The sequence below is a fragment of the Myotis yumanensis genome, unplaced genomic scaffold (assembly GCF_028538775.1).
Source record: "Myotis yumanensis isolate MYYU_CA2020_CCGP unplaced genomic scaffold, mMyoYum1.0.hap1 SCAF_15, whole genome shotgun sequence".
In the NCBI taxonomy this organism is placed as follows: domain Eukaryota; kingdom Metazoa; phylum Chordata; class Mammalia; order Chiroptera; family Vespertilionidae; genus Myotis; species Myotis yumanensis.
This window is the reverse complement of record NW_027223766.1, coordinates 42,195,240-42,213,788: the sequence shown is the minus strand read 5'-3', so window position 1 is coordinate 42,213,788 and position 18,549 is coordinate 42,195,240. Positions and strand designations below refer to the sequence as shown.

Below are 18,549 nucleotides of genomic sequence, written 5' to 3'. Positions count from 1 at the left end.
CTGTGCATTTTTTAGAGGCTACGAGAATAGAAAGCGATTACAATTATTAGCTTGTATTTAACTGGCTCTCATTTCATAATATAATGTTGCTAGAGTAGAATCTCTTAAAATAGACTTATAAGGTCTTTTTACTTTTCTGTTAAGGTAAGGATTATAGTACTTATCTCTTCACAACTTAATAATAGATCAAATCTATTTGCTTTCCAACCAATTTCCTTTTTTTAAAAAATATATTTTATTGATTTTTTACAAAGAGGAAGGAAGAGGGATAGAGAGTTAGAAATATCAATGAGAGAGAAACATGGATCAGCTGCCTCCTGCACACCCCCTACTGGGGATGTGCCCGCAACCAAGGTACATGCCCTTGACCGGAATCGAACCTGGGACCCTTGAGTCCACAGGCCGACGCTCTATCCACTGAGCCAAACCGGTTACGGCCAATTTCTTTTTAAAAATGAAATTATTTTGATGAATTAAGCAACTCCTTTCTGAAGGAAAGGCAGGTATTAGACATGAAGAAAGGTTTCTAACAACTGTTTGCTGATAAATTCAGTAAATGCTTCTCTTTGGGCTGAGACCAGAATGCAGAATTATATCAATGGCTTTCAATATTTATGAATAATGATCACATGGCAAATGAATATTCCTGTTCTTATAAAAACACTTACGCAAAAACCGTAGGCAGCAATACATTAGTATTTACATTTATTTTATGTATGCAGCATACACACTCACTATTGAACAAAATTGGAATGCAAACAAATATACAAATACCATAATAAGCATTATCAAATAAAATAACTGGCACTAGTGTTATAAGCATAGTAATGAATGGACCTGTGAGAAAAAGTGATGTCAGAAGACTGCAGCCCATGGCATTTTTCTTTTTATCAAAAGAAAATGCTCAGTAGCACCATAATGGTAATACTTAAAAGAAACATGTAAGATGGAACATTTTAACTGCTATCAGTGAGGTTAACCTGTTTTATTTAAGTGAATTATACAGAAATTTAACAGTACAGGCAGTATTTTGGCCAACTTCTGTTTATGTCAGCTGAACATCTTCCATAAACAAAAGCAAAAGAAAATAAAGCCAGCCGTACGTGGACCCCTCCTTGGTACTTGGTACAAGCTGTACCATACTTTGACTTTATGAATGGAGAAGATTCGCATGAGTTAAAAACTGAGGTTAGGTGAGTTATTCACTAAAGCCTGAGTGTGTCTTTGGTAGGCTAATACTTTTTCAGCATTGTTATTAATCATCATAACATTATCTAGCCTGTATTCTCCTACACAATCCAAGGCGGCTAGAGAGGACATTATGGAAAGTAATACAGAAAAAATCCTCAAATAACTAGACTCTTAAAATCTAGTCTATACCAAAGGCACCAAGAATCAATGGGGTGCAAACTTCCACTTAGTGAAAGGTGACTTATTTGTAATACTTATAAACTAATGGAATTTTTGTTTTACAGTTTTATATATCTTATTTGGTGCTGTCAGTATACTTAATTACCTACCTTTATATTTCTATGATGGCATCAACAATATACAAGATATATAGAATACCAGGTATTTCTATTTCAAAGTTGTGCAAAAAATTGCCACAATCTTGGTCAAAGTGTCTAAGTATCCAAATGGTAGCAAATGGGCTGCATTAAGCTTTACATATTCACATTGCATATGAAAAAAAATTTATGCCCAGTTATGAATAGAAATGTTACAAAGAGTATCATATACTGAGAGTAACCTGCAAGGTTCTTAAAACAGTATCCCTTAGTGGTTTCAATAAAATGTCATTAACCACTTAACCCTAAGTCTCAAGTTTTCTTCACAAGAATGCTATAGAACTGCATTAGTATTTTATATTGATTATAAATTAAGCCAAATTTATAAGTACACAAGTATGTGCTTCAAGCAGTATTTTGTGGCAAATGCACAAAACATACTTCTCTGAAAGGATCATTGTCCTTACAATAATGCACTATTAAAGCCTTCATTTCATAGTTTGGTAATTAAGATCCACATGAAACACAATGCCTTGCTGAATACAGAAAATGTATCTGCATTATGACTATGTAACTTGGCCTTTGCTGGTAACTTGAAACTTAAAGTAGTCATGTGTAGCTCAACCAGCTCCAAACAAGGTTGCTCAGTGGTAATTATCCTGCAGCATTTATAGGCCTAAATTTCAGTCTGAATCGCAACTTTTAATTCCATTGTCTGATGTGGGTGGTTGTTATTTGTTTCTTTTAGTGCATCATCAAAATATAAATCAACATTGGGTTTTATTCCATTGTTACCGTGTTCTCCAGGAATGGGATTCAACTGCGGCACTTCTGAACACGAAGCAGTTTGGGAAAGCACAGAAATACTGCACTGATGTGGGGAATTTTCCAGGCGGTCGTTTTCTACCTCAGGAAGAATGCTAACAGTAGCAAAACGGGCATGATGGTCATTGGAACCATGGCTACAAGACGTTTTCATGCTTTCTAGGTCAGAACAACTAAATTCAGAGAAGTGACTAGAGTGGGAGTCTGCTACAGATGGCATACTGTCACTGAGGGATGGAGCCTCAAACTCACTTGAGTTCGTGCTTTGTTGTTCCAACAACTGTGCATCCATGTCTTCTCTGGTCTCATTTATCTTCATGTTACTCTTTTTCCTCAATTTACCGCTTTTTGATTTCTTTCCTGTTGTTGCTTCTTTGGACCACTTGGTGGCACCGGATTTACCTTCAGGCAAGCCATTGGATGAACCACTAGGATGACTTCGGGTGGCGCTGCCATCCTCCACACTGCTGCTTCCACTGTTGTGCCTGAATTTGGATGGCTTTGATTCAATATCTACTTGCACCTCCATACTGTTACCTTCTCTGAAAAATAAGAGTAACCAATATATATTTTTAACTTCCTTTTAATTTTTATTCAGATGACATCAAAGGGGAATGGGTGTCTATGTGAAAAAATCAAAGGCTATATAAAAGCTGCCAGAATAAATTAATGCAAGATACATTCTACTAAAAAAAAAAAAAAAAAAAAAAAAAAAAGCCCTGTGTGAAATTAAAGGACTATAATACTGTTTCAATTGAAAGAAAAACAAAATAGAAGCAGCTACATAACAGTACTTGTTTAAAGTGTACAATTCAGTGCTTTTTAGTATATTCAGAGTTGTCATCAATGACTGCTGCCCTAACTTCAGAACATTTTCATCTTCCCCCCAAAACCCTACACCCATTAAGCAGTTTGTACCCATACTTCCCTCTCCCAACACTGGCAACCACTAATCTACTTTCTGTCTCTACGGATTAGCCTATTCTGGACATCTCACTATTTTCTGTTCCCAGAGAACCTAATAGTTGATAACCATTATTCATGACAATTCTGCCTAATGATAGGGATAATTCTTTTTAAATTAATTTTTAAAATACTTCTGACTTTATAACAATTCTTTCCTTACTTGTCCAATGGGATGTAGGAATTCAGAATGGATCCCGCCATTGCTTTGGTGCTGGCATTATCACTAACTGTTCCCAAGCTGACCGTGCCAGATTCTCCACTTAGACTGCACCGTTCTTTCTGTACATCTGCTTGTACTTCCAACCTTAAGAGGGAAATACCAGATAAAAACAGAAAATACATATGACATCAGCACTATTATAACATGTATCTTTTTAAAAATATGTTTTTATTTATTTATTTTTTTAGAGAGAGAAGGGAGAAGGATAGATAAAAAATTTGATGAGAAACATCAATTGGCTGCCTCCTGCATGCCCCCTACTGGGGATCAAGCCTGCAACCCAGGCATGCGCCCTGACCAGGAATCAAACCAGTGACCTCTTGGTTCATGGGTCGATGCTCAATCACTGAGCCACTCCAGTAGGGCTATAATATGTTTCTTTCTTTTGTTTGTTAATCTCCTCACCTGAGGATATTTTTTTGTTGATTTTTAGAGAGAGTGGAAGGGAGGAGGAGAGACAGAGAGATAAACATCGATGTGAGAGAGACATCCATTGGTTGCCTCCCGCATGGGCCTGACCGGGCTGGGGATTGAGCCTGCAACCGAGGTACATGCCCTTGACCTGAATCGAACCTGGAACCCTTCAGTCTGTGGGCTGACACTTTATCCACTGAGACAAACCACCTAGGGCATAACATGTATCTTTAAGTAATTCAGTTAAGAGCCCTAGTAACAATAAGCTATTTTAGAAACTACTATACACATTATTTTTAAAGTTTCTTTTTATTTGATTATTCAAATTCTACTGCAGTGCACTGAATAGTACCAGCGGTCCAAATGAAATGAGAAAAATTAGCTGTCTGCCAAGTAAGGTAGCAACAGAACAGCACAAAGACATAAAGGGGTTCAAGTTAAATATGCTATATTATTTTTACTCAGGATGTGGCACTTTGCTTGGCATGTTCAGTGCAAAACACAAATACATTAAAAACCATTCTTCATGCCCTGGCTGGTTTTGTTCAGTAGACAGAACGTTGGCCTGCGGACTCAAGGGTCCCGGGTTCGATTCCGGCCAAGGGTACATGCCCAGGTTTCAGACTCCCTCCCCAGTATGGGGCGTGCAGGAGGCAGCCAATCAATGATTCTCATCATTGATGTTTCTATCTCTCTTCCTTTCTCTTCCTCTCAGAAATCAATAAAAATATTATTTTTTTAAAAAACACACAAAAATCAAAAAACCATTCTTCATGAAAGATCAGTGAATCAAAAAATTCTGGGCATCTATATGTTAAAAATGGTTCTATAAATTTAACATCTGAGTCTTTAAAAAGACATAATATAGATCACTATAACTTAAGAGTTTGTGCTTAAAAGCAAACTACCTAAAAATAAGTATGACCAATTTATCTTTTAACTCATGGACTGTCTACATTTTAAAAGAAGCTAATAAACATAGGTAAAGAGTAGCGAGTAAAGAGGAAACAAGGGAAGACAAAAATGCTTTAATTTCTCCTATTTAGAGATAAATAGGAGAGACTTGGTAAAAGACTTGGTGAGAATGAAATAAGCGTTAACTAAAAGCGGACGCTCCCAGCCTCAGTAAAGCATTCCCGGGTATCCTGACTCCCCACTCCCTCGGCTCTCAGCCAAGGTCTCATTTCCTAAGCTCCAGCTGCTGCCCCCTCCAGAGACCAGGGCCACGCCACGCACTGCCCTTATTGTGCCCACTGAAGCAGCCCCACCATTCAAACGTAACATCTGACAAAGGCAGCAAAAAACATGGCAAAATTATGTCTTAGACTTAATTCTACCTCATCATAGGTATATTCTTACAGAAAATCCAAACAAGTAAAAATCTCCTTACTCACTGTTTACCAATAATTTCATTTCTTAGCATTACTTTTTTCAACCCTGACACAGTAGGGAAATATGTAATCATGTTCAAAATTCTCCTCATCAAGTTAATAATCTGTAGTTAACAGAAGGCAAACACACAACAAAACAAAGCACATTTTCTTACCTGTTGAAACAGTTGACCATGGCACTTCCTGACAGACTCCCCGTTATGCTGGCTCCAGCCAGTGCCATGGTGCTGGCTGTTTCACTCAGGTTGTCCCGAATGGCTCCTATACGATCCATGTGGCTTCCACTTGCACTCAAGCTGCCAGTCAGACCACCAACACTTCCCTCTCCTATACTCGGGTTGTGTCTTGCTTCTGCTACTGAAGTTGTGTCTAAATGCAAATATTTCAAATAAATTAAATAAGTATAATTAATTACGTCCCTCTTAAATTCCTCCATGATTTCAGATAGGGCATTTTATCATATAAATTATAAAATACACACAATAGAAAAAAATGTATGAGGTAGGGACACATAAGTATGGGGTAAGAGTAAAGGGAAATATCTGAGAGAATAAAGCTGGATTAACAACTGGCCCTCAGTTTTAGATAGTCACTTTTTTTTTTTATTCTCACTCAAGGATATTTTCCATTGTCTTTTAGAGAGAGTGGAAGGGAGGGAGGGAAAGGAGAGGCGAGAGAGAAAGTGAAAGAGAGGAAGAGAAGCATGGAAGTGAGAGATATTTCAGTTGGTTGCCTCCAGCCCTGCCCTGGGCTGGAGTTCAGACCTGCATCCCAGGTATGGGTGCCCTTGACCAGGAATCAAACCCAAGACTCTTTGGTTTGTGGGCTGATGCTCTAACTGCTGAGCCAGACTGGCCAGGACTTTTTTAATCCAGAAGATTTAGGAATTCTATAAAAAAACCTGAGTGTTGAAAACTTAAGCTAACGTTGGAGGAAAATTATGTGACAGTTTTTAATAAGGATGTCATATAATGAGTTTATTATTCGCTAGGTCAATAAGAATGAGCCAAAGTTGATATCCAGATATATTCCATGGTTCCAATTGTCTACAAAGTACTACAAAATCTGATACCACTATATTTCAATCTTACAGTACTTTTCACATGCTTTGTATTGACAGATTCGTTTATTTGCTCCAAACTGGGTTCCTATTACACTTACCCAACACTGTTCTAAGCACTGGGGACACAGTGGATCAAAAAGACAAACACTCTGCCCTCAAGAATCTTATATTCTAGCTGGGGAAAGCAATAAATAAAATTATATAATAATAAGTGCTATGAGAAAAAATAAAGCAGAGTAAAAGGGAGTGAGAAAAAGGCAGCGAGAGTGATAAGAAGTGTGTGTGCATACCTGTGGGCTACTTCAGATAGTGTGATCGTAGTGTTATGTTTTAGAAGGCCTCTCTGATAAGGTAACACTTGTAAAGACTCAAAGCAATTGAAGGAGTGAGCCACAAAATTACCTTTGGGAAGAGTAAAGCAGGCAATAGGAACTTCATGTTTAAAAGCCTAGAAGTGTACTTGGGCACCCTCGAAAACATCACGGGCGGTGGTATAAAACAGGAGAATGCCAAAACCGGTTTGGCTCAGTGGATAGAGCGTCGGCCTGCGGACTGAAAGGTCCCAGGTTCGATTCCGGTCAAGGGCATGTACCTGGGTTGCGGGCACATCCCCGGTGGGAGATGTGCAGGAGGCAGCTGATCGATGTCTCTCTCATCGATGTTTCTAACTCTCTATCTCTCTCCCTTCCTCTCTGTAAAAAATCAATAAAATATATTTTAAAAAAAACAAAAACAAAACAAAACAGGAGAATGACAAGAAATGAGTTCAGAGATACAGCCCGGGACAGATCACGTGGGGTTATAAGGACTTCGGATTTTTTCCTCCCAGTATAGTTACTATAACTGTATTGAGGATAAGAAAGACATGATCTAAGTTCTATTTATTTATTTATGTTTTTATTGATTTCAGACAGGAACGGAGAGGGAGAGAGAGATAGAAACATCAATGATGAGAGAGAATTATTGATAGGCTGCCTCCTGCACGTCCCCTACTGGGAATCAAGCCCGCAACCCGGGCATGTGCCCTTGACTGGAACCCAACCTGGGACCCTTCCTTCAGTCCGCAGGACGACGCTCTATCCACTGAGCCAAACCAACCAGGGCTGAGTTATGTTTTAGAAGTGTCACTATGGCTGCATAGTGGAATAGTGAGTGGAAACTGAGAAGCTGCTGGATCAGTTAAGAGGCTATTACGATAGTCCAGGAAATAGGATAGTAGTAGCTTAGATTAATAGAATAGCAGTGGGGAGGGTAAGAATGGTTGGATTATGACTAAATACTGAAGAAAATAGCAGGATTTGCTGATGGATCAGATGCAGTGTAAGAAGGGAAGAGGAGGAGTCATCATAAGTGAAGGCTTTTAGCCCAAGCAACAGCAAGAATGGAGAAGCTACTTAATAAGGGGAGGATGATGGAAAGAACAGATTTTAGAGTGAAGAGTTTGGTTACAGACAATTTAAGCTTAAAATTCTCATCAGACATTCAAGTGTAGATTAAAGAAAAGGGATGTACAAGGGTGGAGTTCAGAGGAGAGTTCTAGCCTAGATACAAATTTAAGAGCAGTCAGTCTATAAATTATTTAATAGATGAGAATACCTAGGGAGTGAGTGTAGATAAAGAAGAGAAGTCTGAGAACTGAGAAACTCCAAAATTTAGAGGTTGGGAGAGAAAACTGAACCAGCAAAGAAGACTGGGAAGATGTGGCCAGGAGATATGATGAGATAAATACTTTTCCAGAAGACAAGTAAAGGAAATGTTTTAGAAATGAGGGAACAGTCTACCAAGTCAGGTGTATTCTTATATTAAGATGAAAACCAAGAATTGACCACTATACTTGGTAACACAGACGTCTGCTTTGTTAGAGTGGTAGAAATCAAATTCTGGAGTGGTAGGGACTAAAATCTGATTGGAGTGAGTAGTTCAAGAGGGAATGGGAAGTTAGAAAGTGGACGTTATCTTTGTATATTTGCCTGACAAATTTCTATAACAACTGGACTATAAAACATGTGCATGCTTTAAGGTTTATTAACTTACACTTCTACTGGCAGCACATGAGGGCCTTTTCATTCTCCAGTTCTTGTTCTAATTCATTTTTCTTTGAATAACACTGGGTTGATACTTATTTGCCATCTGTATTTCTTCTTTTATGAACTGTATTACTCTTCATATCCTTTTCTTACTGATTTGCAATGTTTCAGGCAAATTTAAGATTAAAATTCTAGAATTTCTATGACATTATGTTTCCACTAGAAACTATTCCACCTTCTTTCATCCGTTCACCTCTCCTTGGCCGTTTATTTCCTGATGTACTTCTAGATGAATACTACTGGGCCCAATGAAAGGAGGGTTATGGAAATTCTGACTTGCATGTTGTCTACAGCCTCCCCCTACTTAAACTATTAGTAAGTACATTAATTTCCCTTCCTTTCCTTAATGGACTTACCTACAGCTGTGTTATTTCCACCAACATTGATATCATTTTCATCATCAAATTCAATCCTGACTCCTTTTCCATTGCCTGCTGAGACTCCACAACCTCCACTTCGACAGAGAGAAATTGGAACAACGCCATAGACATAAGCTAACATAATAGGAACACCAATACCTAAAGAAAAATTATATTAGTTATTATAAACCAAAAACTAAATCACAGAAACATGATTTGCAGAAAGTCTTTTCGAGAGACGGTGTATAGGAGGTAAGTCCAAAAGTGGATTTACCTAGCTGTTTAGGGACACAAGCAAATTCATCTTTCAGGTGGCATACATGAGGAGGAAAAAGATGTAAACCTTTTCCAGTGCCAGGGTTCTAAACTGTACTTGGGGGAGGGAGGAAAGGGTGTCTGCCACTAGTAATTACCAACTACCCCACAGCTGGGCTCTGAGTCTGTAACACCTTAACCAAATAATTACTAAATAAGAGGCTTTCAGTAGGTTCAGCTTAAATGATCTTAAAATAAGTAACTTCTTTTACATTCAACAATATGTTTTATTTTAACATCCTCCACAAAACTTAAATTTTATAAATTCTGAGGTCATTAGTATTTTTAAGCATTTTCTTACCTACTGTTACTGCAGCTACAACTGGAGATACGATTACAGACAATGTTACACCACCTGCTATGGCCAAATTCCGTTTGTGCTTGGAAATGTCCTTGCCTTCATATCGATTGTGAATCTTGAATTAAAATAAACACAGGGGTGAGAGATTAAAGAGAAAATATATTACATACTTATGTAAATGAAACAGACCCACATTTGCTAGAAGTTTAAGGCGATTATCTCTTGTAACTTCATAGTTAAGTGTTTTGATTCAAGGTCAACATATTATTGTTCTTAGACCATATTCTTACATAATTTGCTCCTTATTAATTTGCTTACATAATAGAGTGATTTAATAGATTTTGTACTTTGTGTTTACAAGTAGTTGTAATTTTTCTGAAAAAACAGTATAATCATGTTTTTAGCAAAAAAGGCATTAAAAGTATTATTTCTAACATAGCTATGAGTTGGATGTTTGACTAATAGGATTACTTTTATGAAATTTAGCATTCCACAGGTTTCCTTCCAAATAAGCATCCCTAAATAATAATAATTGGCTCATAAGGGTGGTTTCCACAACCTTTTTAAAAACTGAACTTCAAAAGCAGTACTAATAAGCAAACAACACTAAATAGAATCAATTTTTCCTCAGATCCCTTTTTATGAAAAAAAATATTACCAAAGACTCAGGATCCTGGGTTTTCATTTATAGCTCAGAGTAAGGGGTAGAGAGAGAAAAAGAGAGAATAAACTATATTGTCACAAGACAGGTGTTGGATCTACTTAGCTTCTTTGTACTGTAGAGGTGTTACCAGACAAAATTTAGTATCATTATGAAAGTGGCTTGTGAGATATATGTACTTCGGGAAATAGCTCAGTATCTTTATTCTCATGTTTGCAAGAGCTAAAGCTAATAAGGAAATTTTCCCTTGTTTCAAGACAGATTCAAACGGCCTCAAAAGTGTACAGGTAGTCTCTCAAATAAAGTATCTGACTTATAAACAATGTGAAGCTTTAAGAAATCTATTCTTATTATGTGGTTATTTGGGAGGCTCTGAAAGTACAAGGAGTATCATAGCATGTATTAAACAGTGATAAAGCTGGGGTGGGGAAGTGGGCAAAGCATACATTGACAAAGAATATTTCTATTTCCCCACCAAATCCTGTTTCCCAGCACTGACTGTATGTGCCCAGGGAATGGGCCTCTACATTTTCCTAAACGATCCATGTAGACAGAGACTGCAGACCTTCCCAAAGTACCTTTCATTATTCTTCAATTCTGCAACCAATTCCTGCTGCTCCTCACTCCTACTCCTGAAACACTTAGCATTGAAGCAGGGAAAGCCAAAGCTAAAAACTGATGGAGCAGACTTGGAAAGGCAGGCTGCCAGGGGCAAGGAGTCTTCCAGAAAAGTTTGCATCCTCAAGCACCAATGTTCAATTACAGTGATCATATCATCCCGTTAGTTCTGGTTCAACTTTATTTTTTTACTATTTTGTCCCACATTTTCTATTTGTTATTACAAATAAAGGCTCAACTTTTAGGTACTTTATCAACTTAATAGGTTTTCCTGGGCTGGTTTGTGTCCCTGAACCCCACAGAAGATTATTTCAGTGGAAAACTAATTCATCACCTTGCAACCCTCTGAGTACATGTTTGAAAAAAGAAGACTTGTGACTGCATCTCAGACTTGCACAATGAGGTAAATAATCTCTCCTCTATAAATTATTTGTACATGTGTGCAGTGTAAGAGTCTCTCTTTTCCTTCTGCTTCAAAGTATCAAATAAACAGTTTTGTTCTCAGCAAAGCCATGCTTTGGATAATACATAAAAAGTTATTACAATCAGCTATTATGTTTGGGACAATTTAAGTTTAGTTACGTCAATCTTCTAAAATAGACATTTGGCTCATAAATATGTTTCTCTTCTGAACCAAAGCTAATTTAAAAATAGTATGTTTTGTTATTTTTCTGATTATTACAATAATATATGTTGAATATAAAAAAAGTTGGCTATTATATGGAAGAGGCTCAGCCCTGCCTTGAGTTTGGTCCTAAAAGTCAGAACTATAATTAAACAAAATAATTTAAAGAGAAACAGATCCAGACTCAACCTAAGAATTTCCTAACAATTACAGCTACCTGGCAACAGAATGGGCAGCCTCAGGAGCTGGTGGTTTCCCATCAATGAAGTACCCAAATGGCTAGACTGAAATTTATCAGGGATCTTACCTACAGAATTTGTGCATCTGGGTTTAAATCCCAGCTCTGCTTCTTTCTGTATAATTAAGATAAATTACATAAACCTCAATATTCTAACACATAAATTGCTGTGAGGTTAAAATGAGTTGAAGTACATAAAACACCTACCACACAATAAGGACTCCCACCCTCCTTTTAAAAAATCCTATACTTTGTTCTGGTTAGCGTTAGATAATTTCTAAAGTTACTTCTCAATTCTGAGATTCTATTAATTTAGATAGCAGCAAACTTCTTTGTCACTTCATAAATTATCCCTTTACCCTTTCAAAAAAGAATTATTTGCTTACCACTCATAGGCAAGTGGTAAGTATTGGTGCTTGGACTTTCACAAAATTGTTAACAATCTACAACGAGAGTATTAATAGCAACAAACTAAGGGGGAGAAAAAGTTTTGAACTGAAGTTGAAAATAATTAAAAAACTGCTAGTTATTCTTTGCCTGAGGACATGTATTATTTAGCCATTAACTTTTTATAGACTTGACTATACAAGGATATACCTATGAGAAAAACGGACAGGTGTGTATTTGTTAGTACTTTATACTTAAAGTTCATTTACAATGAAAATGTACTAAAGATTTCCGATTCAGATAATATTAAAACAATTCTACTTTTAAACATCCATATGAGCTTGCCAAACACTAAAAATTTATTGCCTTATGAAAAAATAGTAATTGTTTTATAGTGAAGATACTGAAAATGACTTAGTCTTTTAAAACAAAAGAAAACAAAAACAGTCCTAGTTAGTTTGGCTCAGTGGACAGAACATTAGCCCGTGGACTGAAGGGTCCTGGGTTCGATTCCAGTCAAGGGCTCGTACCTTGGTTGCAGGCTTGACCCCAGGCCTGGTTTGGGCATGTGTGGAAGGCAACCAATTAATGTCTCTCTCTCACATCATGTTTCTCTCTCTCTGTTTCTGCCCCTCCCTTCCACTCTTTCTAAAAATCAATGGGAAAAATATCCTCAGGATGAGGATTAACAAAATAAACAAAACAAAACAAAAACAAAGCAAAAATCACCAACCCTAAACCTAAAGATTTAGAATAGATAATGAACTAACAAGGAATTATGCATTTTACCTTGCGGCCCACGTATACAGGAATACCAATAATCATTGCAGGGATAGCAATGCCAGCTATTAAAGCAATTCCTACAGGAGCACCAACGAGTGTTCCTAGCTGCCACAGAATTTTCTTCTTTCGGCTCCAGGGTTTCTTCCCCCAAAAAGTACATCCTGATGGACTAATGGAAAAAATTATAATGTTCAAAGCTGCAAAATATCACAACAAATTACTACAATACAGTAACGTAATCACTATAAAAGACTTTCTCATACTTAGAAATAAGATTTTCCCTTTCTTTAAAATGAGTTCATTAAAAGCCAAAAAATCATAAGTACCACCATAAATTATATTTAAAAAATATTGATAAGTGGGATTTAGTTTAAATATCTATCTCTAGACTTCCATTAGCCTCAAAACCTGAGGTTAGTTTTTGAAGAGTATATTAATATTAAAAAAATGCTTATTTTATCCATTTTTGATAGTTATCTGATTATATCATAAACTCACACTGCAGCCTAAATGAGAAAATTTATACATGAGAAAATTAAATGGAAAGATTTATGACCTAGCATAATTACATGGGGTATTAAATACTAGCTTTCTAGTTAAAAAAAAGGGGTGGGGGGGGGGGGAATGTTTTCTATTTTTGACTAGTTATTAATCCCAAATGACTAACATAATAATATGGTTTCTTTTAAATTTATGTAACTAGAATAAAAAAGACCCCATAATCCTGTTTAAAAATGCTTAGAGTAACACTTTAAAAAGTCCTTTTGTCTTATAATGTAAGATGATATTCAGATGGAAATAGCTCCTTCAATATACTTACCTTAGATAATGTAAATCTGAGATTTCTTTCATACACAACCAACAAAACTCACAACCACAGACAGCACATGTCATGTGATTACAGCTCCCATCATTCATCTTTATTATATAAGCAGCACATCGTGGACATGGCTTTATATCATCAGCTATTGGGAAAATAAATAGACATGCTTAGTAAAATTGGTCTAAAAATAACAATTTCTATTGAATAATCAATTGTAGCACTGCCCAAAAAAATTTATCATGTATGCAGGGGTCATCAAACTACGGCCCGTGGGCCACATGCAAATACAAATATTGTATTTGTTCCCGTTTTTTTTTTTTTACTTCAAAATAAGATATGTGCAATGTGCATAAGAATTTGTTCATAGTTGTTTTTTTTTAAACTATAGTCCGGCCCTCCAACGGTCTGAGGGACAGTGAACTGGCCCCGTTTAAAAAGTTTGAGGACCCCTGATGTACAGTTTGTTAGCTATAGCTTCAGCCCACTATTTTTAGTATATAAAGTATTTTTTCTTCCATTCTGAGAAAAGGAACATATTTTACATTAAATTTTCAAATTGTAAACGTTTTCAAACACAGCAGCAGTATAATAAGAACAAAGAATAACAAAATGATAAAAGAGGAAAACCAAGGACAGCCCCAAATAAACTGTGAACTAAAGTTTATCTTTCTCCCTACCCCATAGTGTAGTCTTCTCTGAGTGACACTTCATATCTACAACTTTTCTAACCATCTCCACTTAATACTATTCCTATTAGTGAGTGAATACTAATAGAAAATGACAATTTGATATTTAATCTGAAGTAGTACTATATATATAATAAAGTACTTTGAGTTTACTTCTCTCTTCTAAGTAACATCAACTGTAAGTACTGTACAAATAATACAAACATCTTCAGAAAAGCAAGCCTTTTTCTTGTATTTTAGTTCACAGAGATGGGCTTTCCAAAGAATCAGTACTCAGAATAAAAGGAAGGAGGTAAGAGGTTAAGGAAGAGTTACATACTTATGAACATTTAAACAATGGAAACGGTTTCAGAATTATAGCAACCATTTGTTGGTTATGCTCATGACTGTTTTTCATTTGTCATCTTTGTCCTTTTTATTCATTTATTTAAATGCTATTGTTGTATGCTTCATGTATAGTAATATGGTTATGCTGTACAAAGATGCCAAGTTAAAATCAAGTGGGTCCATAACTTTAGGGATCACTGACACAGAGTAAGAGTTATCTCAAATTATACAACTATTTTAAACTTTAGCATCTATTTAAATAGCAACCAGTAATTATTCTACTGTTACTAGTAGCCAGCTATATTTGTATAGTGCTAGGCACTGAATTCAAGTATATAGTTCCAACTTCTTAAGAGATAAGCATTAAGTTATACTATATTTTCTGTGCTTTAACCACTTGGCAACAACAGCCAGGTCAGAAGGTTGTTTTTTTTAATGATCACTTTGAGAGACTATATTTATTCCAACAATGCTACTATTTGGTTCAAGTCATTTGGAAAAGTTTTTCTTTCATAATTACTTTCAAAGTTACTTTACGTATATTTAAAAAAATCATGCTCATGATCATATAGTTACATCTTACTTTGAATCCACTCCAAACCAGTGATTCAACTTGATATGATATTCTAGTTGTTAGTCTTAGTTCCAAAGGAATTTTTGGTCATACCCAAAAAACTCACTGACAATAAGGGGATTAATTTAAGTGAATGTATCAGGATCAAAGGTTATGATCAATACGGCATTCCAAGGAAACACTGCTGAAATGAACATAAAATCTCCCATGGTGACTACTGTGAGAAAGACCAACATTCATCTGGATGACTGAATGACAAAGTTGATTTTAAAATTAATAACAAAAGTCATCTTAGTCTTTTATTTTTCTTCTCTTAATGATGGTCTACACATATGCAAATCTCTAGCAGGAGACTGTGGTTTAAGTTTCCCTACCTCATACAGCCAGAGCATCCCATATAATAAAAGGGTAATATGCAAATTGACCCTAACAGCAGAATGACTGGGAATGACTGGTCACTATAACACACACTGACCACAAGGGGGCAGATGCTCAATGCAGGAGCTGTCCCCGGGTGGTCAGTGTGCTCCCACAGGGGGAGCTCTGCTCAGCCACAAGCCAGGCTGATGGCTGCCAGCACAGCGGTGGTGGCGAGAGCCTCTCTCACCTCCTCAGCAGCACTAAGGATGTCCGACTGCAGCTTAGGTCTGCTCCCGTGGACATCCCCCGAGGGCTGCCGGAGGGATGTCTGACCGCCAGCTTGGGCCCGATCCCCCCCCAAGGGAGCGGGCCTAAGCCAGCAGGTGGATATCCTCCGAGGGATCCCAGACTGCAAGAGGGCATAGTCCGTGCTGAGGGGACCCCCCCAGTGCACAAATTTTTGTGCACTGGGCCTCTAGTTTATTATAAGCCAGGACATGTTTCAAACTTACAGATATAAGTATTATCAGTATCTTCATTTTGCAGACGAGATAAGTAACTTGTTCAGGGCCACACAGAGACTAAGTGGAGAAGCTGGGATTTGAATCCAGACAGTCTGATTCTAAAGTCTATTCTCATACTCTGCAACTGTGTGTCCTGTAACCAATAAATACTCATCCGCACTTAGAGACGAGGGATAGCATTTCCAAGTGGACCACTCAATGGCTACAGCTGACCCTCCAGAGGACAGTTTAGGTATATTCAGGTCCTCTCTTAATTATTTCTGGACCCTTAACTACAAATTATTATTAATGTTTGAGTTCTACCCCAAATCTTGAGGAAAGGAAATACAAACAAGTCAATCAGCAACCTCCATGAAAATCCATGTACATTATATAAAGTATTAAATGTTGAATTTAAAGTTTATTTAATTTTAAATGTTTAATTTTAAATTCAACTTTAAATGTTGAAAAAGACTTTTTTGTAGCATAAAGTACATAACTATCTCAATACACTGCTGGTAGGAATATAAATTATTTTCTTGACAAATTTCTATATTTTCCAAGTTTTTTTCTATTACCTAAATAGGAAAAAATGAGAATTTTTCTAAAACTGATTGAAATTCCAATAAACAATGAAAATTCTATATATGTAAAATAGTTTTTTTGAAATTTTATTCAAAAAACATTAAGATGTTCAGAAAATTGCTTATAAATTTTGAGATTTATGAGATGCATACATTGCTCATACATAAATGGATCCTCGGGTAATTTCTAAACTGCTAGCCAAAGACCCAAAGTTCCTAATGTCCTCCCCACTTAAGGTATGACTTTGAATCCTTGGTCCTGAAATTGAATGAGACATCTTTAAATAAAAAATGTATTTCACAAAAAACAAACAAAAAAAATGTATTTCACAAAATATGATACTGTTTTTAATCTGTAACTTTGTGATATTTACATAATTAGAAGCAATCTAAAGGTAACATATTCAAAATTAATATTTTATTAAAAATACTTGCTAAGCTTTGCATAAAACACCTTTATAAACAACAGTTTTGGACCATGTTTTGCTATCAGTTACTATAAATCATCATGACACCTCCTTTTTTGTGTGTGTGTTTTGTTAATAAAATCTTTCCAATCTCAATACCACTATCTTCCATAGGAAAGAATGAGTGCTTCTGGAACAAAACTGTTAACACATGAAGACACTTTTGAAAAATCAAAGAACGGGTGAGAACAGGAACTTAATATTGTATTTTTTACTTAAAATAACTAGTGTTCTATATGTGTCAAATATTTTATTTAAAAAGTTAGACATAAGTACCTGCTGCTCCAGACTCCTGACTGTAACTAATGGATGAAGAACGTATGGTTCTCAGGCGTAAACTCTGGGCTCTCTCTTGCCGAGCAGCATCACAGGTCTGATTTGGGTGCCAAATCTGTTTACAGTGGTAGCAAAACTCTGTTCCACAGCCTTCTCGCCCACAAGTTAATTTTGGACAGCTAGCACATCCAAATGCTATCACAGCATATCTTGAAAGAAACAAGAAAAACAGTTTAAAACGTGACATATAAGAGATATTCATTAAGTAAAAATATGATCCAACTTAAATGCTATTCCTGAAGAAGCTTTCTATTTATGCATGAGCAAATAGTTATAAGTCCTAACATTATCTCATCAATATAAAAAGAGGGGAAAAAAATAGACAGTTCACAAATGGCATATAAATGGCTAAAAAGCATTTTAAAGTTCAATTTTAACTTCTAACTTGCAATTTTAACTAGATGCCAAATTGTATATATAATCTAAACTGCATATACAGTACAAATTTTATAAAAATTCTATTAAATTCTATTGTGTGCACAGAGAAAATACCAGAAGGAAATACACCAAAAATCTTAAAACATTTTTCCTAGTCTTAGGGTTTTAATTTTCTTCATTTCTGATATTTACAATTACTTGATACTTTTCAAATCAGAATGATAAAAAAAACTAGCTCTAGCTATTTAAAAACATAACTATGGACTAGCAACACCCGTCAGTTAATGACAAACTGTGCCAATTCATACATTTGATGATTATCTTGTATTTATACATAAATTCTCATATTTTGCTTCTAAGATGCATGGTAAAAGTGGTCTTTGGTACCAAAAGTATACACCCTTGAACTGCTCAATCAGAAAGTTTGGTGGGTTTTCTGCTTCAGATAAAAGACTGAGAACAGTAGATTTGTGACTAGCCCTAATACCTATTATGTGAGTTAATATTTTTGGCACTTTAAAATAAGTTCTGGGCACTACTGGGCATTTCTCCCAGAGAAATGAAAATTTACATTCACACAAAAACCTGTACACAAATATTTACAGCAGCTTTATTGGTAATAGCTTCAAATGGAAAACAGCCCAGATATCCTTATTCAACAAGTATATGGTTAAACAAATTATAGTGCATATATACCATGGAATACTATCAAGAACAAAAAGAAACTAATTACTGTACATTTAACACCCC

General features: G+C 36.1%; 1 protein-coding gene across 3 annotated transcripts in view; it reads right to left on the bottom strand.

Moving 5' to 3' along the window:
* Positions 1–688: 688 nt before the first annotated feature.
* The window catches only part of RNF19A (ring finger protein 19A, RBR E3 ubiquitin protein ligase), a 37,358-nt gene continuing 19,497 nt past the window's right edge, over positions 689–18,549 (bottom strand). For all 3 annotated transcript variants that reach the window (XM_070391850.1, XM_070391848.1, XM_070391849.1), the window contains exons 3-10: positions 17,362–17,570; positions 13,582–13,726; positions 12,768–12,930; positions 9,450–9,564; positions 8,831–8,992; positions 5,480–5,693; positions 3,460–3,603; positions 689–2,875 (exon numbers count right to left, since the gene is read on the bottom strand). In XM_070391850.1, the coding sequence (XP_070247951.1) occupies positions 2,185–2,875; positions 3,460–3,603; positions 5,480–5,693; positions 8,831–8,992; positions 9,450–9,564; positions 12,768–12,930; positions 13,582–13,726; positions 17,362–17,570 (1,843 nt within the window). In that variant the 3' untranslated portion in view covers positions 689–2,184. The remainder of the gene's footprint in view (positions 2,876–3,459; positions 3,604–5,479; positions 5,694–8,830; positions 8,993–9,449; positions 9,565–12,767; positions 12,931–13,581; positions 13,727–17,361; positions 17,571–18,549) is intronic.